The sequence below is a fragment of the Erigeron canadensis genome, chromosome 6, assembly GCF_010389155.1.
Source record: "Erigeron canadensis isolate Cc75 chromosome 6, C_canadensis_v1, whole genome shotgun sequence".
Lineage (NCBI taxonomy): Eukaryota > Viridiplantae > Streptophyta > Magnoliopsida > Asterales > Asteraceae > Erigeron > Erigeron canadensis.
Genome location: NC_057766.1, coordinates 36,069,225 through 36,086,901, shown reverse-complemented (window position 1 = coordinate 36,086,901; position 17,677 = coordinate 36,069,225). Strand labels below are relative to the sequence as shown.

General features: G+C 36.2%; 3 protein-coding genes across 4 annotated transcripts; 1 reads left to right on the top strand and 2 right to left on the bottom strand.

Annotated features, from left to right (window-relative positions):
- Positions 1-1,768: 1,768 nt before the first annotated feature.
- On the bottom strand, positions 1,769-2,932 carry LOC122604803 (putative F-box protein At3g16210). Its single transcript, XM_043777668.1, has one exon. The coding sequence runs from the start codon at positions 2,930-2,932 to the stop codon at positions 1,769-1,771; it is 1,164 nt and encodes a 387-aa protein (XP_043633603.1).
- A 901-nt stretch (positions 2,933-3,833) lies between these two features.
- On the top strand, positions 3,834-5,921 carry LOC122605058 (DEAD-box ATP-dependent RNA helicase 41). The gene is made up of 2 exons (XM_043777932.1): positions 3,834-3,964; positions 4,150-5,921. The coding sequence occupies exons 1-2, from the start codon at positions 3,916-3,918 to the stop codon at positions 5,697-5,699; spliced, it is 1,599 nt and encodes a 532-aa protein (XP_043633867.1). The 5' UTR covers positions 3,834-3,915; the 3' UTR covers positions 5,700-5,921.
- Positions 5,922-6,435: 514 nt separating this feature from the next.
- On the bottom strand, positions 6,436-17,677 carry LOC122605344 (callose synthase 3-like). 2 transcript variants are annotated; one of them, XM_043778271.1, is made up of 40 exons: positions 17,593-17,677; positions 17,230-17,481; positions 16,261-16,361; positions 15,981-16,105; positions 15,779-15,872; positions 15,556-15,666; positions 15,362-15,478; positions 15,117-15,209; positions 14,910-15,001; positions 14,690-14,816; positions 14,331-14,468; positions 14,158-14,234; positions 13,984-14,077; positions 13,759-13,881; positions 13,548-13,665; positions 13,136-13,470; positions 12,979-13,031; positions 12,831-12,891; positions 12,632-12,713; positions 12,498-12,547; positions 12,329-12,415; positions 12,082-12,219; positions 11,888-11,982; positions 11,709-11,793; positions 11,436-11,596; positions 11,178-11,301; positions 11,008-11,105; positions 10,829-10,928; positions 10,589-10,740; positions 10,371-10,480; positions 10,144-10,269; positions 9,988-10,056; positions 9,551-9,888; positions 9,337-9,456; positions 8,928-9,243; positions 8,625-8,854; positions 7,740-8,537; positions 7,606-7,656; positions 7,325-7,510; positions 6,436-6,960 (listed from the first exon to the last, which is right to left on the bottom strand). In XM_043778271.1, exons 2-40 carry the CDS (start codon positions 17,429-17,431, stop codon positions 6,712-6,714), a joined length of 5,826 nt encoding a protein of 1,941 aa, XP_043634206.1. In that variant the 5' UTR covers positions 17,432-17,481; positions 17,593-17,677; the 3' UTR covers positions 6,436-6,711. The 2 variants fall into 2 exon arrangements, with proteins under 2 accessions (XP_043634206.1, XP_043634205.1); XM_043778270.1 differs by having other exon boundaries at positions 13,759-14,077.

Here is a 17,677-nt window from a genome sequence, read left to right as displayed (position 1 = left end):
TAAGAATTGACGGATGACTTGCTGAAAAACCTTATTATTTTGACTTGATGACACGAATTTAAATACAAATGTACATATAAAATGAAAAAAAGAAAACAAAAAAGAACAAAAACCTAATTATCTAATATCTTGATGATGGGGAAAAAGAAACAAACATAATGAATCACTAGAACGACAGATGAAAAAAACAAAAAAAACAATGAAATCTCTATATCTCGATTATGATGATATCGAATAGATAAAAAATACAAACATAATAACCGATGAAAGCAAAGTTGATACCACTTTTATATGAAAAAGCCTGATTTTTAATATTATAAATCCACAATTTAAAGAGGAGTCATAAATCGACAACAAATGTTAACAATCTATATTAACTAATAAAGCAAATTTCCCACCCATTAATTATTTATGTCTTTGAAATACCTTATTTGTCCTTGGACAATTTTTATTCCCATCATACCCTCTCCACCCTAAAATCAGGCACGCTTCAACCACTGTCCCTCTTCTGTAACCCGTAAATTTATTAACACTGATACGGAAATTACTACCATCAACTGTTGTCACTTCCGCCCACTGCCCACCGCCGCAGTATACCGCCGCTGCATCGCGCGGGTATCTATCTAGTATATACTTACATAGTTATAAACAATGGTTAAGAGTTCGATCCTCATGCCCAGCAAAGTTGAAAGTCCTTTTCTACTTATGGTAGAACATGGAAGCATTCTCTCTATTTTTAGTAGGAGTAAGACTATCTACATCTCAACCTCCCCATAGACCGTCGAAGATGGTACTGAAACCCAAAACTCGTAGAAGATAGCATGAGAGTTACTTTATAGTTATAAATAATGGTGAAACTTTTCACAGTTTTGTCATGTCATGCCGCATTAACAAATCCACATTGCGAAGATTTGTAAAAATTAGTTTTTGCCATGGTGAAACATTTTAAAGTTTTACTCCGTATAAACATTAAAACATGTGGTTACATACTCACGGTAAAAGAAAATGTAAGTGTAAGGTAATTTGGAACTCTTCAATAATTTTGGACATTTTCAAGTTTCAACCCACATAAACATAGGATGGTTTCTTACTACAATTCAGTAGTTATGCACAGCAGCACATGTTTTCAAATTTCATAAAACATTATTATAGAACAATCATCAAAGATGCTTAGTTTTAAGATATACGAAGTATGACTTTTACCAAAATCTTGTTACTTCTGTTTTGAGATTAAAATTTTCACAATAGTTCAATTGAATTATTAGAACATATATTAATGATTGTCAAATAAGTAATTGCTTTTGGTTTGGTTTTTTTTTTTTGGTGCCAGATCATTTCATAAAAACCCGACTAGTTCAACCTAGCTTATATTATTTGAGGCAATATCAAACAAAATAATCTGATTGCCAGCATTCCGATCCAATATATCTAAGTCATCGACTTTTCAAAAGGAACTTTAACAATCAATTAAATCCAATCAAAATAACATACGTACAAGCTTAACCTTAATGGATGCTAACATTAGGAATTATTAATAGATTATGCAACATCAAAGTCTGATTTTAAATCTAAATATTCAATACCTTGAAGCTTTACATAGATCTTGAAAAAATGACATGTAGAAATGATAAATAAGACTTTTTAAAAGAATTATGCATAATATTAATTGAAACTTTCTATATATTAATTCGACTGACAATTAATAGAACTAACATATATGGATCTAATTAGACACATATAAGGTATGGAGGTAGGTGGCCACGTACGGTTACGAGTACGTGTATGTATATGAATATCTATAAATATCATAACATGAATGTCGTACTCCACCTTGACATTTACTCGTATCTGTCTTCCTTTTCCTCGTGTTATTGGGTAGTGCATTATTAGTAAAATCATGATCACGATTAGCATAATAATGTGGAGATACAAGGGTCTCCACATATATAGGGGCCGATAGATATTCCACAGGCTTGATCAGGCGCATAGGCATAGCATCCTCCTCACCGCACAACAAACAACTCCCGTCGTCTAGATTGCACTTGAATGCTCTCAAGTAATTACCATTATTCACAATTATCTCACAATCATATGACAACAATTCCCAGGAGTAGTTTTTCCTCATTATCCATTTGATAGAGGTGGAAGGCAGACGAATATTGTATATGCAGAGACAATCTTGGAAAAACCCGAGCGTGTGATGGCGCATGTCACAGTCATATGATCCCAAGGAATATGAAGGTTGCGGTATTTTTTTAAACTCATGTGTAGATAAATCAAAAGAAACAATTACCTGCTTTTGCTTCTTATTTTTGTGTTTAGAACTAAAATCCTCCCACATAAACCAGTAAAGTGAACCATTGAGTAAAACACCGTGGTTTTTATTGTTACCGTTATAATACAATAATTCTCCAATACATTCCCAAGTATTTGATTTCAACTTTAACACATAAAACTTTTTCACACCCCTACCTTGAGCGATCCCCATGACAACCTTGTAATCGTCTATTGATGGATCATACCCAAAACCCCAACATACTGAGAGCCTCATTTTCCTAGGAGTTTCGGGCAGCTGTTCCAAGTGTTTCACCTCTCTTGTTGAAGGATTGGCTATTAAAAGCCTGACATCCTTAGGAGAAATACATACCAACCCGTTGGAGGAGCCAACAACACAATACTTACCAAGGTATGAAAACGATTGATAATTCATGGATAACGATCTATGGGTCACGATCCTTCTATCTCCAAGTCGATAATTGTTGACGTCATTGTTGTACGTGTAACTCATATGAGCTTTCACAAAACAAGGACGAGATATCACACATCTCCATGACTTACACACACTCTTGCATCGTATTAAATCTTTTACATCCAACCTCTTTAGTATCTCCTCCATCTCATCCACACCTAATTCTAATGATGTCTCTCCCATTATTATTATATTCTAAACCCTTAATTTTCCAAACGTACCGACGCCAAGATATTATTATTATTCGTTCTTATATGATCAGGATTATTATTAGATTAAATCCTAATTCATTCATACGGCCGGGGTATATATATAATAATATGTCATATATGTGTATGCACGCAGCCCATGGGCCATGTAATGGGTTAACAACTTAACACAATATAAATTGGAAGCCTGCCTAGCTATTTGTTGAGGCCCGGCCACTATGCACATAAATAAACTTCTAGTTAAACGCAAGGACGGTACCTGTAATTATACCACTTTCGCAGGTTCAACCCCTCCTCCAGAGTTTTAGTTATCTTCGTCCAAAACGGGTTGTAGTATCCCTTGAACAACATGTGCATGACCTATTCCCTTCAGCCGTCAACTAACAAAAAAAACTCTTTTGTTTTTTCTAAGCTTTGATATATATAAGCATTTAATTAACTTTGTTTAAAGTATAGCGTGGACTACTCAAAAGACAATCACATATCGATTGTTTGATTTTTTTTTTCCTTCAATTTTCGTGATCATTAAAAAATGTATTTATCCCATATTTACAGGTATCAAAGAGGGCCTCTCGGGTCTTTTAATAATGGGAAGTGATATTTGTCCACACAATTTAACAAATCTACCGTACCGTATGTGGTACGAATATCATTGATCTACATATGATTACAATCTACCAATTCAATATATCGATTGTTGACAACTATACATTTTTCTTTAGTGGAATGGAGGAATGAATATATCATTTTCCCCATATTAAAAGAAGTTAAACATTGATGTATTCTAAAAGGTAAACATCACAATTTTGTATAAGATAAGGGGTGCAATCAGCAATCATGTTAAATATTACGAGTACAGAATTAGCCCTAATTTGATTCCCAACTAATAATGTCCCATTTCAAATTTTCCCAGGGTTCTTATATTTGTGTTTTCTTCATCAATTTTTGATTCTCATAATGGAGAATCAAACAATACTAACACCACAAGATTCTCTACAAACTTCAGGTACCAACTAATTTCACCAAATTATGATTAATTAAATTAAGTTCTCTATTTTCTTGGATTTTTTTCATCTGTATATGAAGATCATAACTTTTTTCTTGAATGAACAAAATTAATTTAATTCATAGCACACCCACTTTATTTTAATCACTTTGTTTTTGATTTTATAATGTTTTATGTATCTGCAGAAGATGATGTGAAAACATATAGTGTTCAACAAAGAGAAGCTTTACCCGAAGAGCCTCGATGCGTAGAATGTGGTCGGTATGGTGAATATATATGTGATGAAACTGATGATGATATCTGCAGTCTTGAATGTAAGCAGAAAGTTTTACTAAAATTTAAACAACCCGAGTTGCAGAGTAGTGTTGTTCTGCCTGCAGTGAGACTACCTGCAACAGATGAGTGTATTTATGTTAGAGATGGTAGTAATGGTAAATCAGAGGGGCATTCTTTAACGAATGCACAGACGGAATTGGTTAGGAATAAGTTTGAGATTGTTGTAAAGGGTGATTGTGTTCCTAGTCCGGTTTTATCTTTTGCTCACTGTGATATTCCTCAGAAGCTCTTGCAGAACATTGAACGTGCAGGATATGAAATCCCGACTCCTGTTCAAATGCAGGCGATTCCTGCTGCATTGAAGGGTCAAAGCCTGCTTGTTTCAGCTGAGACTGGTTCAGGAAAAACTGCGGCGTATTTGGTTCCTGTAGTTTCGTACTGTGCAAAGTTTAGAAAGGAAGTGGGTTCAGACGAGAAGAAACCATTAGTGATGGTGCTGACACCAACTAGGGAACTTTGCATACAGGTTGAGGAACAAGCTAAGGTGCTCGGAAAAGGGTTGCCGTTTAAAACAGCATTGGTGGTGGGTGGTGATGCAATGCCTAGACAGATTCATCGCATACAGGGTGGAATAGAAATGATTGTTGGTACACCTGGCAGGCTTATTGATCTTTTAACCAAATATGACATTGAGCTAGATCGTGTCTCGATGTTAGTTATAGATGAAGTAGATTGCATGCTCCAAAAGGGCTTCCGCGAACAGGTAATGCAGATTTACAGGGCTTTATCTCAACCTCAAGTCTTGTTGTATTCTGCGACGGTTCCGGTTGAAGTGGAGAAGATGGCAAGTTCACTGGCAAAAGAAGTCATCATCATTACTGTTGGAAAGCTAAACGAGCCAAATCAGGCGGTGAAACAGGTGGCTATATGGGTTGAGTCAAACCGAAAGAAGCAAAAGCTTTTTGATATATTGACAAGCAAACAGCATTTCAAGCCACCCGTCATAGTGTTTGTGGGTTCAAGAATAGGAGCAGATCTCCTTTCTGAGGCGATAACTGTAACCACGGGACTTAAGGTTTTGGCTATTCATGGAGATAAGAGCATGAAAGAAAGAAGAGATATTATAAGTTCGTTTTTACTAGGAGAAATTCAGGTGATTGTCGCAACCGGGATATTGGGCAGAGGAATTGATCTTTTGCATGTAAGACAAGTTATCGTGTTTGACATGCCAAATTCAATCAAGGAGTATGTTCATCAGATTGGTAGAGCATCCAGAATGGGAAAGGAGGGTAATTCTATTCTCTTTGTTAATGAAGAGAACAGGAGTTTGTTTCCGGAGTTGATTGGAATCCTGAAATCTTCTGGGGCTGCTATACCTCGGGAGATCACTAACTCTAGGTACTTGACAGCCTCATTACCAAGCAACAGGGGAAACAGAAAAAGAAAAGCCAATTGCTAAACTATCATAGTTTTGTCCATATCATATTTTTCAGGTCATGTGTTGATTTTAGGAAGTGGTGTATATGTCCTTTGTTGGAGAAGCATGGCCCATACATGGATCTAAAAAACTTGAACTGACCCTTTGAGTCTATGTATATAAAATCATATGGTTCAGTCTATTGTATCTAGCATTAGAATTTTCAGGATATACGAAGGCAAAAAAAATTAAAATTATAGGATCTTTTAAGGTATGCTCCCATACAAGTGCTTTACAGTTTGTTCCTGAGAAGTGAGATGCACTCTTTTATCAGCGTAAGCTTTTAGATTTAATTATCTGTCAGACTGTAGCAGCTCCTAATACATCGTTAGCATTTCAACTGTTTTACTTTTGACCATAATTCCGACTTTCAACCATTATTTCTTTTCTCTGTAGCCAAAAGTAATTCGTTAGTTTAATTTATCATTAACTAGATTCCGTCCCTTCCTAGTTCCTACCTTCCCTTTCATCAAGCTTTTCTTTCACTTAAATCAGAGATCTGTTCTTTCAACATCTTCACTAAACACCTTTACCGAGAGTAAAAATCAAGTCAATATAGTTCATTCAATGATAAACTTTCCATATATGAAAATACATATACTCATAGCACCTACCTCATTTTGTTTTCTGTTTCAATCTAAAAAACTCATGAAATGACATTTTTGCATAACTATGAAACATTTTTTTTCAAAAATAAAATATATGGTGGATGATGCAGTGATGCTTAAACCCAATAAATATTTTCTCAAGCAATTGTTGACCTTTTAGTACAATATGACATTAGCATACAACCTTTTTTCACTTCTAAGACCGAGCATCATAACACCAAAATTGGCATAAATTCTAATTTAAGATGATACATTTACATGGATGTTATGCCCATCAGACCACACATTAGCAAGTGTTCATTGCTTAATGCACAGTTACATAGAACTAGCTAGCTACCCAAAAATCAAACACAGAAAGGCATTCAAACAGTGGATACATTACAAGACTACTCTTTGTTTCTAGCTGACCGATCTTTCCTATGCCCTCCAAGAATACGAGATATTTGCAAACCTCTGCTGAATGCTTGGTTGAACAGCATACGTGTTTGAAATTCTGAAACAAAAGGAAACCATGCAAGAAACGCAACTGGGGTGAACAGCAGCAAACCCATCACTATCTCATATCCACGAGCAAGTGTTCTAATGGATCCCCAGAAACCTGCTGTCTTCACTACGGGTTTACATGCCTGTGCAATCTGACAATCAAGAAACACACCGGTTTATATGAGTCCAGTTCATATAGTGCGTTTGAGAAAAACAGAGATTCAATAATGTATTCCATTTATAGATAGCAATTGTACAACGGGTTAGGAGCCCACTAATCTAAGCAACTAGTGGCTTTAGGATGCAAAGAGTAGTCAAGATGTTAACAAAGATTTGAAAGTAGGTCCATTAATTTTGTCCTTACCAATATCCTCCCACAAATCTAAGCTTTTTATAATAGATTGCTCTTAATATTTATAAAGATAAGCCGAATTGACAGGCGATGTTCTTGTATCAACTACACGCATGTAACAAAAAAAAACTTGAATGTACAGGAGAAGGCAAGCATTTACTAACCAATAATAAACCCCAGCCGGTTGGCATGAAGGCAAGTATGCACACAACAATGTCTTGTAATGTCATATGGGGAAGGGCAATCAGGATCACCAGAATAGAAACAAACATGATGAAGATTGCCCCTTTGATTAGGCGGAAAACAAGTTGAAACTTTGCACTGAATTTCATCCGCCCGAAAGATACAGCCTGAGGATCAAAACAAAAAACTTAGAACCAAACAAATTAAAATAAACAATAATTCCTAAAAAAGGGCAAAAATATATTTATAACAAAAGCCTCACCTTCACCACCAACAAAATGGCGAAAATGACCACCCATGATATACCATAAACCTGTTCTCCATCAAACAAACATATACAACATTATTATGATGTTGCAAAATAGAGTATAGAAAAAAGCTCAGCAAAACACTTACCAAGACACTCTTCTGATGCTTTGTCATACTTAGATGATAAACAAGCCCGTACTGATAAATAAAAAAACGCAATGCTAACAATATCTCTACTATAACACCACGCTTTCCTGAATAATGCAGGTGTTCTTGCTCCTCTTCCCACCATGACTCCCAACTCTTCTCAGGGGGCACACCAATACCACCCTGGTTGCTAATCCACTTATTCCAATCAGACCAGTCATCTACAATCTTTTGCCACTCAAAACCTGAGGGATTGAAAAGGAAAGGGGCAAATAGCCACGTGCCAACCATAAACCATATCGAGATAGTGATCAATAGGTAAGCAACTGTCCCTCTATATGATTGACCAAATATTTGGTAAACAAGTAGCAAGATCATTAGCTCGATTCCCTTTACAAAATGACTACGGGAGTAAAGACGGTAATTTTCAGCAAACTTTGCATGAAACACGACAAACCCACGGCCTGTCGCCCTGTACTTTGCGCCTCCATGAAGCAAGGTCCTACCATAGTAGTGAGTCTTTGTTCCAAGTGAAAATGTGAAGAACACAGGGGCAAGTTGCAACTGCATGAGAATGAATTCACTTAATGCAGTCCGGAATCCCCTTTCTAGACCAATTTCCATCATCATAGGTAGGGCCATTAAGAACCCAATTTGCACAAAGGATTGTGAAGCAAGAGCTACTTGAAGTGGTTTATTGTGTCGAATGGCAGGTTGTGAAGCAAGCCCTTCCTCGAGTCCACTAAGAACAAGATAAAGACGCCCATATAGAAATACATACACAGTCAACACGGTGATCTGCAAAAAGAGAAAGTGATGAGTAGAAAAACAGAATAAAGTAACAATATTACAATATGAAAGGACAGATTTTAGCAAGTACATTACCAAGGTACTAAAGTAGAAACCGATTGTAGTGAAGTAGCATGAAAGCATTCTGAAAAAGTCAAACCGGTGACCAAGTCTGTAAACATCACGACTAAGGGTTTGTTCCCCATTTCCATTGGCTATTTTCGCCTCAAACAGAGATATTTGATTTAAACCCACGTCTCTCCCTTTACCAACTTGTATATATTCATGATGTGTAACATTGCCTTCACGGAGTGTGGAATTGAAACCTTTACACAAAGAAAGAACTGTAAGATCATACCAAAACGAGTAATTACACGAGAGTGAGAAAGAGATTAATACCGGCAAATATATCTTCACTCAGATTTATGATCTTGGAGGCTTTGCTCACACCCCCTCTTGTCAAGTGAAAGAGCCTATCAAACACATCCGGATGACCATAATGAAAACGAACCTTCAAAGGATTGGCCAACAGCCTTTGACCAATTGTTACGAAACTTGTTTCTTGATTGGACATAAACCATGCAAGAGAAGAAACACTGCCAGTAAAAATATGTTCCCGAAGTCCCAAAATCGTGGGGTATCTCACATCATCATGTTTTTTCAGAAATTCTTGAAGCAAGTTCCTCATTTTTAAGGCCTCTTCCATGTAATTGTCCTACAAGAGGATGTTCAATTGAAGTTTATGTGACATAAAAACTGTTCATTTATATTTATATCTAAAAATAAGATAATGGGTTCAATAAAATACCTGGTTCATGTCAATCGTCTGCAAGCCTTCTCCACGTGTGAAGATGATCGCATGATTCTGATTCTCAGGCTTTCCTTCTCCTAATATTGCAGGTCCAGGCAATTTTATCTTATATATAACCTGGACGATAATTATTGTATGTTTATATGAAGTTTCAGAAAGAATTAATCTGGTCTTTACATGAAAAAAAACACATTAATATTCAAGTTTCTACCTGATCCAAGTTTTGGCCCGTTTCAGAAGCATTGGAATTTGGCATGGCTTTAACTAAAGCCGAGTAATAAACCTTGTGGTTTACTTTCTTAGTTGCGTCTTTGCTAGGCTCTTCAACCTCATCAATGTATGCTACACGTAGGGACGGGTACTCTGTCATAAGTCTCAGAACATTTTGTGCACGAAGATCCCCTGATCGTTTTTGAATGCCATATTGTTGGCATGACACCACATATGTAAACTTCATATCAGATACTGCTTGACACTGAGCCCACAATGACCTTTCTCCCTTCATCTGGTCCTCATTCAATTCAATCGCCTTATACCCCTCCATCAGATCTGGTCAACCAACAACAAATAACAGCTCACCAAACCATTTATTATTAGCTTCTAACCTCATTTCTATTAGTTGAAATAGTGTAATGGAAGAGAAAATACCTTGGTCTTTAGCCATATCAAGAAACGCCTGAAGCTCCAAGGCTTTACGATAATACATCATTCCCCTAACTGGCATAAATAATGATGAATTGATCAAGATAAACCTATAAGGTGTTTTAGTCTTAAAGATGTTATTTAACTTAAGTCGAAGTCTACCAGTTTTGGTCAATGTTTGTCCTCTATAAGAAGCCCAAAGACGTAGATGATCCTCTAATTTGTCGTTTCCTTTTAGGTCATCTTCGTTGGTACAATTCACTCTCTCAAGAAAGTTGTTCCACTCATCTGAAAGTCATTGTCAATAATACTTTATAACAATAAAGACATATTTCAAGGGGGAAAACACACAGTGGTATCTTGTAAACAGATGATAGACTATCACAGACCTGGGAAAATCTTCTGCAAATAGAATAGGATCGATACCCCATCCTCGTTCGGGACTTCCAAATCATGCAACGAAAAGAGAACCTCCTCCGTGTAATAAGGTGTAAGTACACTACAAAACAGCACAAAACAGAAAATAATTCACAATACTACATATAATGCCCCACAATTGAAGTGAGCAAATCTATTCGAATTCAAAACCTCCAGCTGAAAGACTTACGAAAACGAAAGCATATTGCGAACTTTGGGGGCTGACGGCATATCCATAAATAATGAATTGGAGAAGAAGGAAATCCGTCTTCTAGCTTCCAAGTTAGATGGCACATCCATAGCAGACTCTTTGACTGTAAGCAACAGGTACAACCTGTTGATCTGCAAAAGAACAGCATTTAAGAATAATATACTAAAACCAAAAAAAAAAAAAAAGAATGGAATGTCTATTTTCTTTTGTAAGAATTACTTTTTCCTTCCAAGCTTCAGATTCTGGAGTCGGGAATAGAATTGCTCCTGCCGGTGCAAATAGCTGGTATTGATCCATCTCATAACCTGGCTCATCCAAACTATACAAAAAGAAAAAGGACACAAGGTAAGAAATGATACAAGGTGAGAACTGGAAGTAGTTAAGAGGAAAAGGATTACTTTGGAAACTGATCCTCCATTATGTCTCTGGTAACAACTTCATGCATATCCTGAAAAAGGATAACAACTTGATCCCGATCCTCCTGCTTATTTGTTAGCTGCGGATACCAAATCATATTGTGTTAGCTTAGAAGACACAAGAAGTTGCAGAAAGCTACTTAAATACTTACCAAGTAATTGATAAGCTTGACAACATGATCGTAAAGGATAGGGAGAGCACTCATTTTGAACTCTTTCACTAGAGTACCATTTTCTATATGTTTGTCAACTTCTTCGAAGATGTCATTGATAATCCTATAAAAAAAGTCAGTTTGTGCTACAAATAGTAAGAAACAGAAAACAGATGCAACTATCAACAACTAGTCGTGCCATGAAAATGTTAAGAAAATTTTTAAATCTTTTCTGCCAAAAACCATGAGTAGACTTACTTCTTCTCGCGATTGCCACGAACCAAAAACTTAATGATGTTGCGGAAGGAAGCATAGCATTCACGAACCGCACAAGACATATAATTGTCATTATCAATCCTCTTTTTCAGCTCACGATCTTTGCCATTGCTGTCTTTAGCCATATCCAATGCAATAGGAATCTAACCAGTAATTAAAAAACCAATGAAGAACATTTCATAAACTTCTAGAAGTACCAATTCCAAGTATTATCAGGAAAGCGCTAAAGTTTCAACTGAGCATGCTAATATGTACCATGCTAGCAAGCAGAAACGGAGGCCACTGTATTAGGTCCAAGTCTAGGTCCGCCCAATAAGGAACAAGCAAGAGGTTCATTTCCCTGTAACCACAAAAAGTTTAAGGCGGCAGATTAGATTTATAAGGTGCTACAACATATAGAGCTCATCTCACAAAAAAGATCAATTTATAGTCACCTATTATTAATAAGATCTTCCTCCCGGAAACTGGTGATAATTTTGTTCCATAACTGAGCAAATCTTGCAGCTTCTTTTCCTTTATGGGGGGTTATCTGTATTGATCATGAAAAATAAAGCTTCAATTCGCAACTAATTAAAATATCATCAGATCATTTAATTTTATGTGCATATATTAGAAGCCATAAACTTACCGTGTCGTAATTACGTGACAAGGTTGCTTTAAGTCCTTTCTTTTTCACTTGATCACTTTTCTCAGGTGGAATTAAGCAGCCATTAAACGCACCAGGCAATGACTCAAAACGGGACCGTAGCATTCCTAGAGTTCGAATCTACAGACATAAAGACAATATAGTGATTTTAGAACATAACTTGACAGCGTATGGTGTCCTTTTGCAAATAGAAGGATAGAAGCATGATCAGATCTAAAAATTAACAAACCTCTCCAAGACGACGAAATGCACCATAAATACCTCCAAATAAAGTAGAGAATATAGCATACCAGATTTGCGTATCCATAAAATACACCTGTATACATTATATGTGTGTTAATAGCTATACAGAAAGATTCTGATGAGCAATACAACCATAAGAAGAAGTGTATTCCTACAAGAATAATTGGAGCCCAGAGCGCAACCACCACACCGATATTGTTCTTTGCTGCAGAACCGAATACTCCAATGTCAGAATATAAACCAGGAATTGGAAGTTTCATTTTCTATTTTATTATCATTATATCATTACCCTGTGGGAAGAACTCATGCCATGCATAAGTATTGATATGAACACTCATGATAGCTTTTGTAGGACCCACAAGTGGCTTTATCTGCAATGATGTTTTATAAATGTCAATGCTTACAAATTTTGAAGTATTAGTATACAAAGATGCTCAGTAATAAGGCACCAACTAGGCCAAATCTTTTAGTATAGTTAAGAACAAAACCTCTAAATAGTAACTGAAAGCCAGCTTCGTAATAATGAGCAGAATCCAAAAGGTCGTGTACCTGATTTTATAAATCAATACTGGTCACATGAATAGAACAATGTAACTCTCAACTAGTTCTATATAAATTCAACTTCTAATATCTTACTTGAAAAGTGAAAATGTGCTCTCATGCATTCCCCTCCCAACATAAAGCCGAGGCTGTCATATATGATATATATTAAGTTAAGAATTTCCTTGACCAATAGTTAAGTTGTAGACCTCAAAACACATGAAATAAACTGAAAGCAATTTAATGTCTGCACCTGAGACCACCACATCATGAGCATCACAATTCTGTAGTCTGAACTCTCAAGGTAGCGTCTTATGAAGGGAAATAAAAACAGCACCGCAGCAAGCATGTTGGGTGACAGATAAGCAACAACCGCCACTATGAACAATGAAGGGGAGCCAGAACTGCTCCCAAACCACCCTTTAATGGTTTGAGCAAAACCAGCTGGGTCTTCTGATGTATAAGCATAAGTAACCGGTAAGATTACAACCCATGCAGCAGCAGATACAACCTTCAAAACATATCGTAGCTTGACATAGAAGGGCATGCAATGTCTTGCCTTCCAATTGAATATCACATCCAGAACAGCTGCAAAACAAAAATAAGCTACTCTGTTATTTGCTTTTAATACAAAATGTAAAGAAATTAGGTATGAGTTGACGCACCTTGACCAAGCTTCAATATTGAAGCAGTTATAAAAACACTCAGTACTTTCTTAAAAACATCAGAATCGAAGATAGTGGTCGGGTTTCCATCACCATTCCAAGCAACAATAATCATAGCCTTAAAAGTACAAATTGTTAGTGACAGTCATGAGCATGTTAATTTTTAGATACGAGCATGAATAGTAGTAGTATCGTATACAGCAGAAGTTACCTGTAAGCATAATATAAAGAAACTCCACATTCTGTCAAAACTTCTAAACACATGCCAATATGAGCGTATCTCGACAAAATTGACTTTAGCAGCTCGCCGACTGCTACTAGTTGGTTTATCATCCTGGATATCACATTTTTCCGCCATTTTAACATAGATGACACTTGACTTCTGAATTATGAACAAGAAATGTAAAGTAGAGAAGGCCTTACGGCTAAAGCTTACCCCATTTTTTTCAGACACACGTGACTTTACAGGCTCACAAAAAAAATCTGCATCAGCACGCATTGGCCAACCTAACCGGAAACAATCTTTAGACCTGTAATATTAAAGCATTTCTTAGCAATATATAACGTAATACAAGTACCTTAACATTTTCTCCCACAAGTAAATTTATACCAGAAATACTCATTTAAATCGTCATAGTTTCTCCACTGGGAATGTTTCGATTTCCCGACTTTGCTCCAGGCAGCTTCCTATGAAACAGGGAAGCAAAAGAATAACTGGCATTGCAACTTTGCAAGCAAAAAAAAAACTTTCGAATCAAGATGAGGCAATGGAGTGTTTTATACCTTTGCTATAACATCATAAATAGGAGAAACCACTTTTGTCAAGAAAGCTTCCTCGTCTCCTCCATAAGCTGGTTTTACATTTTCACCGGTCATGGGACTGACATTGCCAGCTAGCATACCGTACAGTTCAAAGGCCATCTATAAGATATAAAAACCATTAACTTCATCACTACAAACAGTAGATGTGAATAAAACTAAAAAATAAGACAGGAAGAAGCAAGATGGAAAGAAAGAAACCTATACATTTTAAGATGGTACTTAAATACCAATGTAAATTAAGAGAAACAACCACAATAACAGATCAATAACTATGTAGATCATAATAAATATATAAACATGTTGGGCCTCAAAAATCATACATGATGATAGATGTAGCAGAGACACTCAGGCATAAATCTCAGATTTGCAGCCTCCCCCCAGATAAGAAGATACAGACCCATATACAACAATTTACGTTGTTGAACTTCTTGTTGAATAGTTGGCAACCTATTGGCAGCACATGAAAAAGCTGCATAAGTTCAACAAAATGATATGCAGAACAAAATTAAGCTTACCCAAGAGAATGTACTATATCCTCACCAAAGACTACTTTTACGGTCCAAGTACTTGCACCATTTCTTGTAGTTCTTGAAAAGTTTCTTCATCACTTCATTCAATGCGCGCTCATCCAACTATTGAAATAGAAAAATAAAACACAATAAGAGATATGTGCTAGAATGAAGCAAGAAAAGAAGCTACGCAGCATACAAGTCTTTGGGTCATTCAAGCACAAGAAACAAAGATGACCTTTGGCTGCTGATCAGGTTTTGGAATTTGGCGAATATGAACATTCGCAAGCAACAAAATCAGGTGCTCACGTTGATTTGCCACATTGTCTTTCTGCAAATGGAAAGGTTCAATAAGGGGTCAGTTGTTGCAAACACAGCTCCCGGTCATATATGTAAACTTCATGGAACAGAATGGGTTACACTAGTAAACCACTATAGTCTCTCGCTTCCATTACCAGCGATTGATCCATAAACACATGTTACCTGAAACCCAAACATAGATTGAAGCCAATCTAAAATGTCTTCTTCATTTTTCTTCTTGTATTCTCTGGGCCATGGAAGACCTCTTGTGTTACGTAGAGCAACAACAGCAGCTTGAATCTGCAAACCATATGAGGTCAATCAACAATGATAACAAATGTACAGAATACAAGAAAAGATAGAAATTCAATATATACCTCAGGAAATCTCATAATAGCCTGATTAGCACTATCGGGATCAAGAGGCAGTATATTGTATGGGAGATAAATCTCTGTCTTCTGTGCAACTTTATCATGTGTTTCCAGAATCTGCAGAACCATTCAAGAAAGATTAGAAGTAAACAAATAGTTGAAGAAAATAAAAACAGCGACAAAAGTTATATTCTTGATGGAAGTAGCATAAAATTTTCTTTATGCCCACCTCACGATCAACTTCCACTGCTTGTGTCTGATTAACAGCCTTTAAAACCTCAAAAAGAACATTAGCAGTCTGGTATGCTTTTGTAAGCTGTGCACTGAACATATAAAACAGTTATGCAATGAGCACTGAAAAACATAAAATTTAAAATGCAAAAAGCAGTGAGAACACTGCTTGTATCCACTTTGTATCTTCAAACACTCACCGGTCTGCCTTATCCGCAGCACTTTGCAAAGCTTGGATGTACTTTGAGTAGTAATGTCGATAAAAGCTCTGCATTTCACGTGCATCGCTTTTTTTCATCCTTCCAATCAAAGTGGGGTCATTTTCCTGATCAAAATAAAAAACAAATGGTCAGTGAATAGAGCAAAAAAGTAGCCCACAAAATAAGAGGTTGTGGGTTCAAGTCATTCTTGAGACAAACATCCGGTATAGTTGCCTTTATTTATTAAAACAATATAAAACACCATTTAAAAAGTATTTACCCTTTCAAGCCGCTGAAGAAGAGCTGTTTTAAATTGACGCACACCACGTCCGCTGGAAGTGGGATCCAACCTATGAGCTTTCTCAAATGCATAAAACCGACCTGCCGCAAAACCATTATTAAAATAAAACTATAAAAAGTATAGATCAAGAAAAGGTGGAAATGGGGGTATATATTTACGATAAACCTATATTGCAACTATGGATGACAAATAAAACTATAAAAAGTATAGATCAAGAAAAGGTGGAATGGGGGTGTATATTTACGATAAACCTATATTGCAACTATGGATAACAGGAAAAGGCTCGTAATTCCAAATAATATTATACTCTATTCCTCATCTTTTAACTTTGCAGTGAAATAAATTCCAATAAGTACAAGTATCTTGAACCTAAATGAACCAAGATCAAAATTTTAGTAAACTGCGGCAAGTATCTTGAACCTAAATAAACCGAGATCAAAATTTTAGTAAACTGCGGTTCTTCTTAACTCTCATAAACCAGAAACAGGATCGGTTCAGATAGCATGTCAGACAAACGGCTTATTCAGTAAAGAAATGCTTAATTCCCTTTTGTAGGGTCATGACTCTACTCTGACTACAAAAATAGGCACTACATATGCTGTGTGGAGCTATCCACCCATATTTTAGCCATTCACGTGTAAACAAAAGGCTATTTTTAAGGTTTTGAAAAAAAAAAAAAAAAAAAACTTTCTTCAATAAACCTTTTACGTATGAATGAACTTTAAAAACATGAGATCTAATACAACATTTAGGAGTTCTCAACATTCTGACCAAAAAATAATAATAATAATAATAACTAAACTCACATTAACTACCTTCAGCAAATGGAGTCAATGTTAATGAGTATAATATAGGTTAAAAATTAATACATACATATATATATATATATATATACATACAACATTGTAAGCGATTATTACAATACTGTGAGCAGAGCAACAAACTTACAAAGATAAGCAACCCTAGCGTTACTAGGCTCAACTTCATTAGCCACACGAAGAATGGGAGCAATTTCAACCAACGACGACGGCACAACTTCACTGTCAAATATCGATTCTCCGAGATTCCCAGCCGTCTGCGTCCGCATGATCCGTCGCTGCGGCGGCGGTGTCGGATCCGACGAACCGCTTCCTCCACCTCTAGACGTCATCACTCTTTCAAATCACCGACTCAACACTCGCACATTAAACTTCAAACCTACTTTAAATAGCAAAAATACAACATACATTAACAAAAGCTATAATAATACAATGCGTATATACATACACATATATCTATATCTATATGTAATAATGATGATATTTAACTTACATTAATTGAAAAAAAGCTTTGATTTGAGAAAACCCTAGGAGAGAGAAAACTATTGGGAGAGAAAAAGCGTGGTTATGTGTGTGAG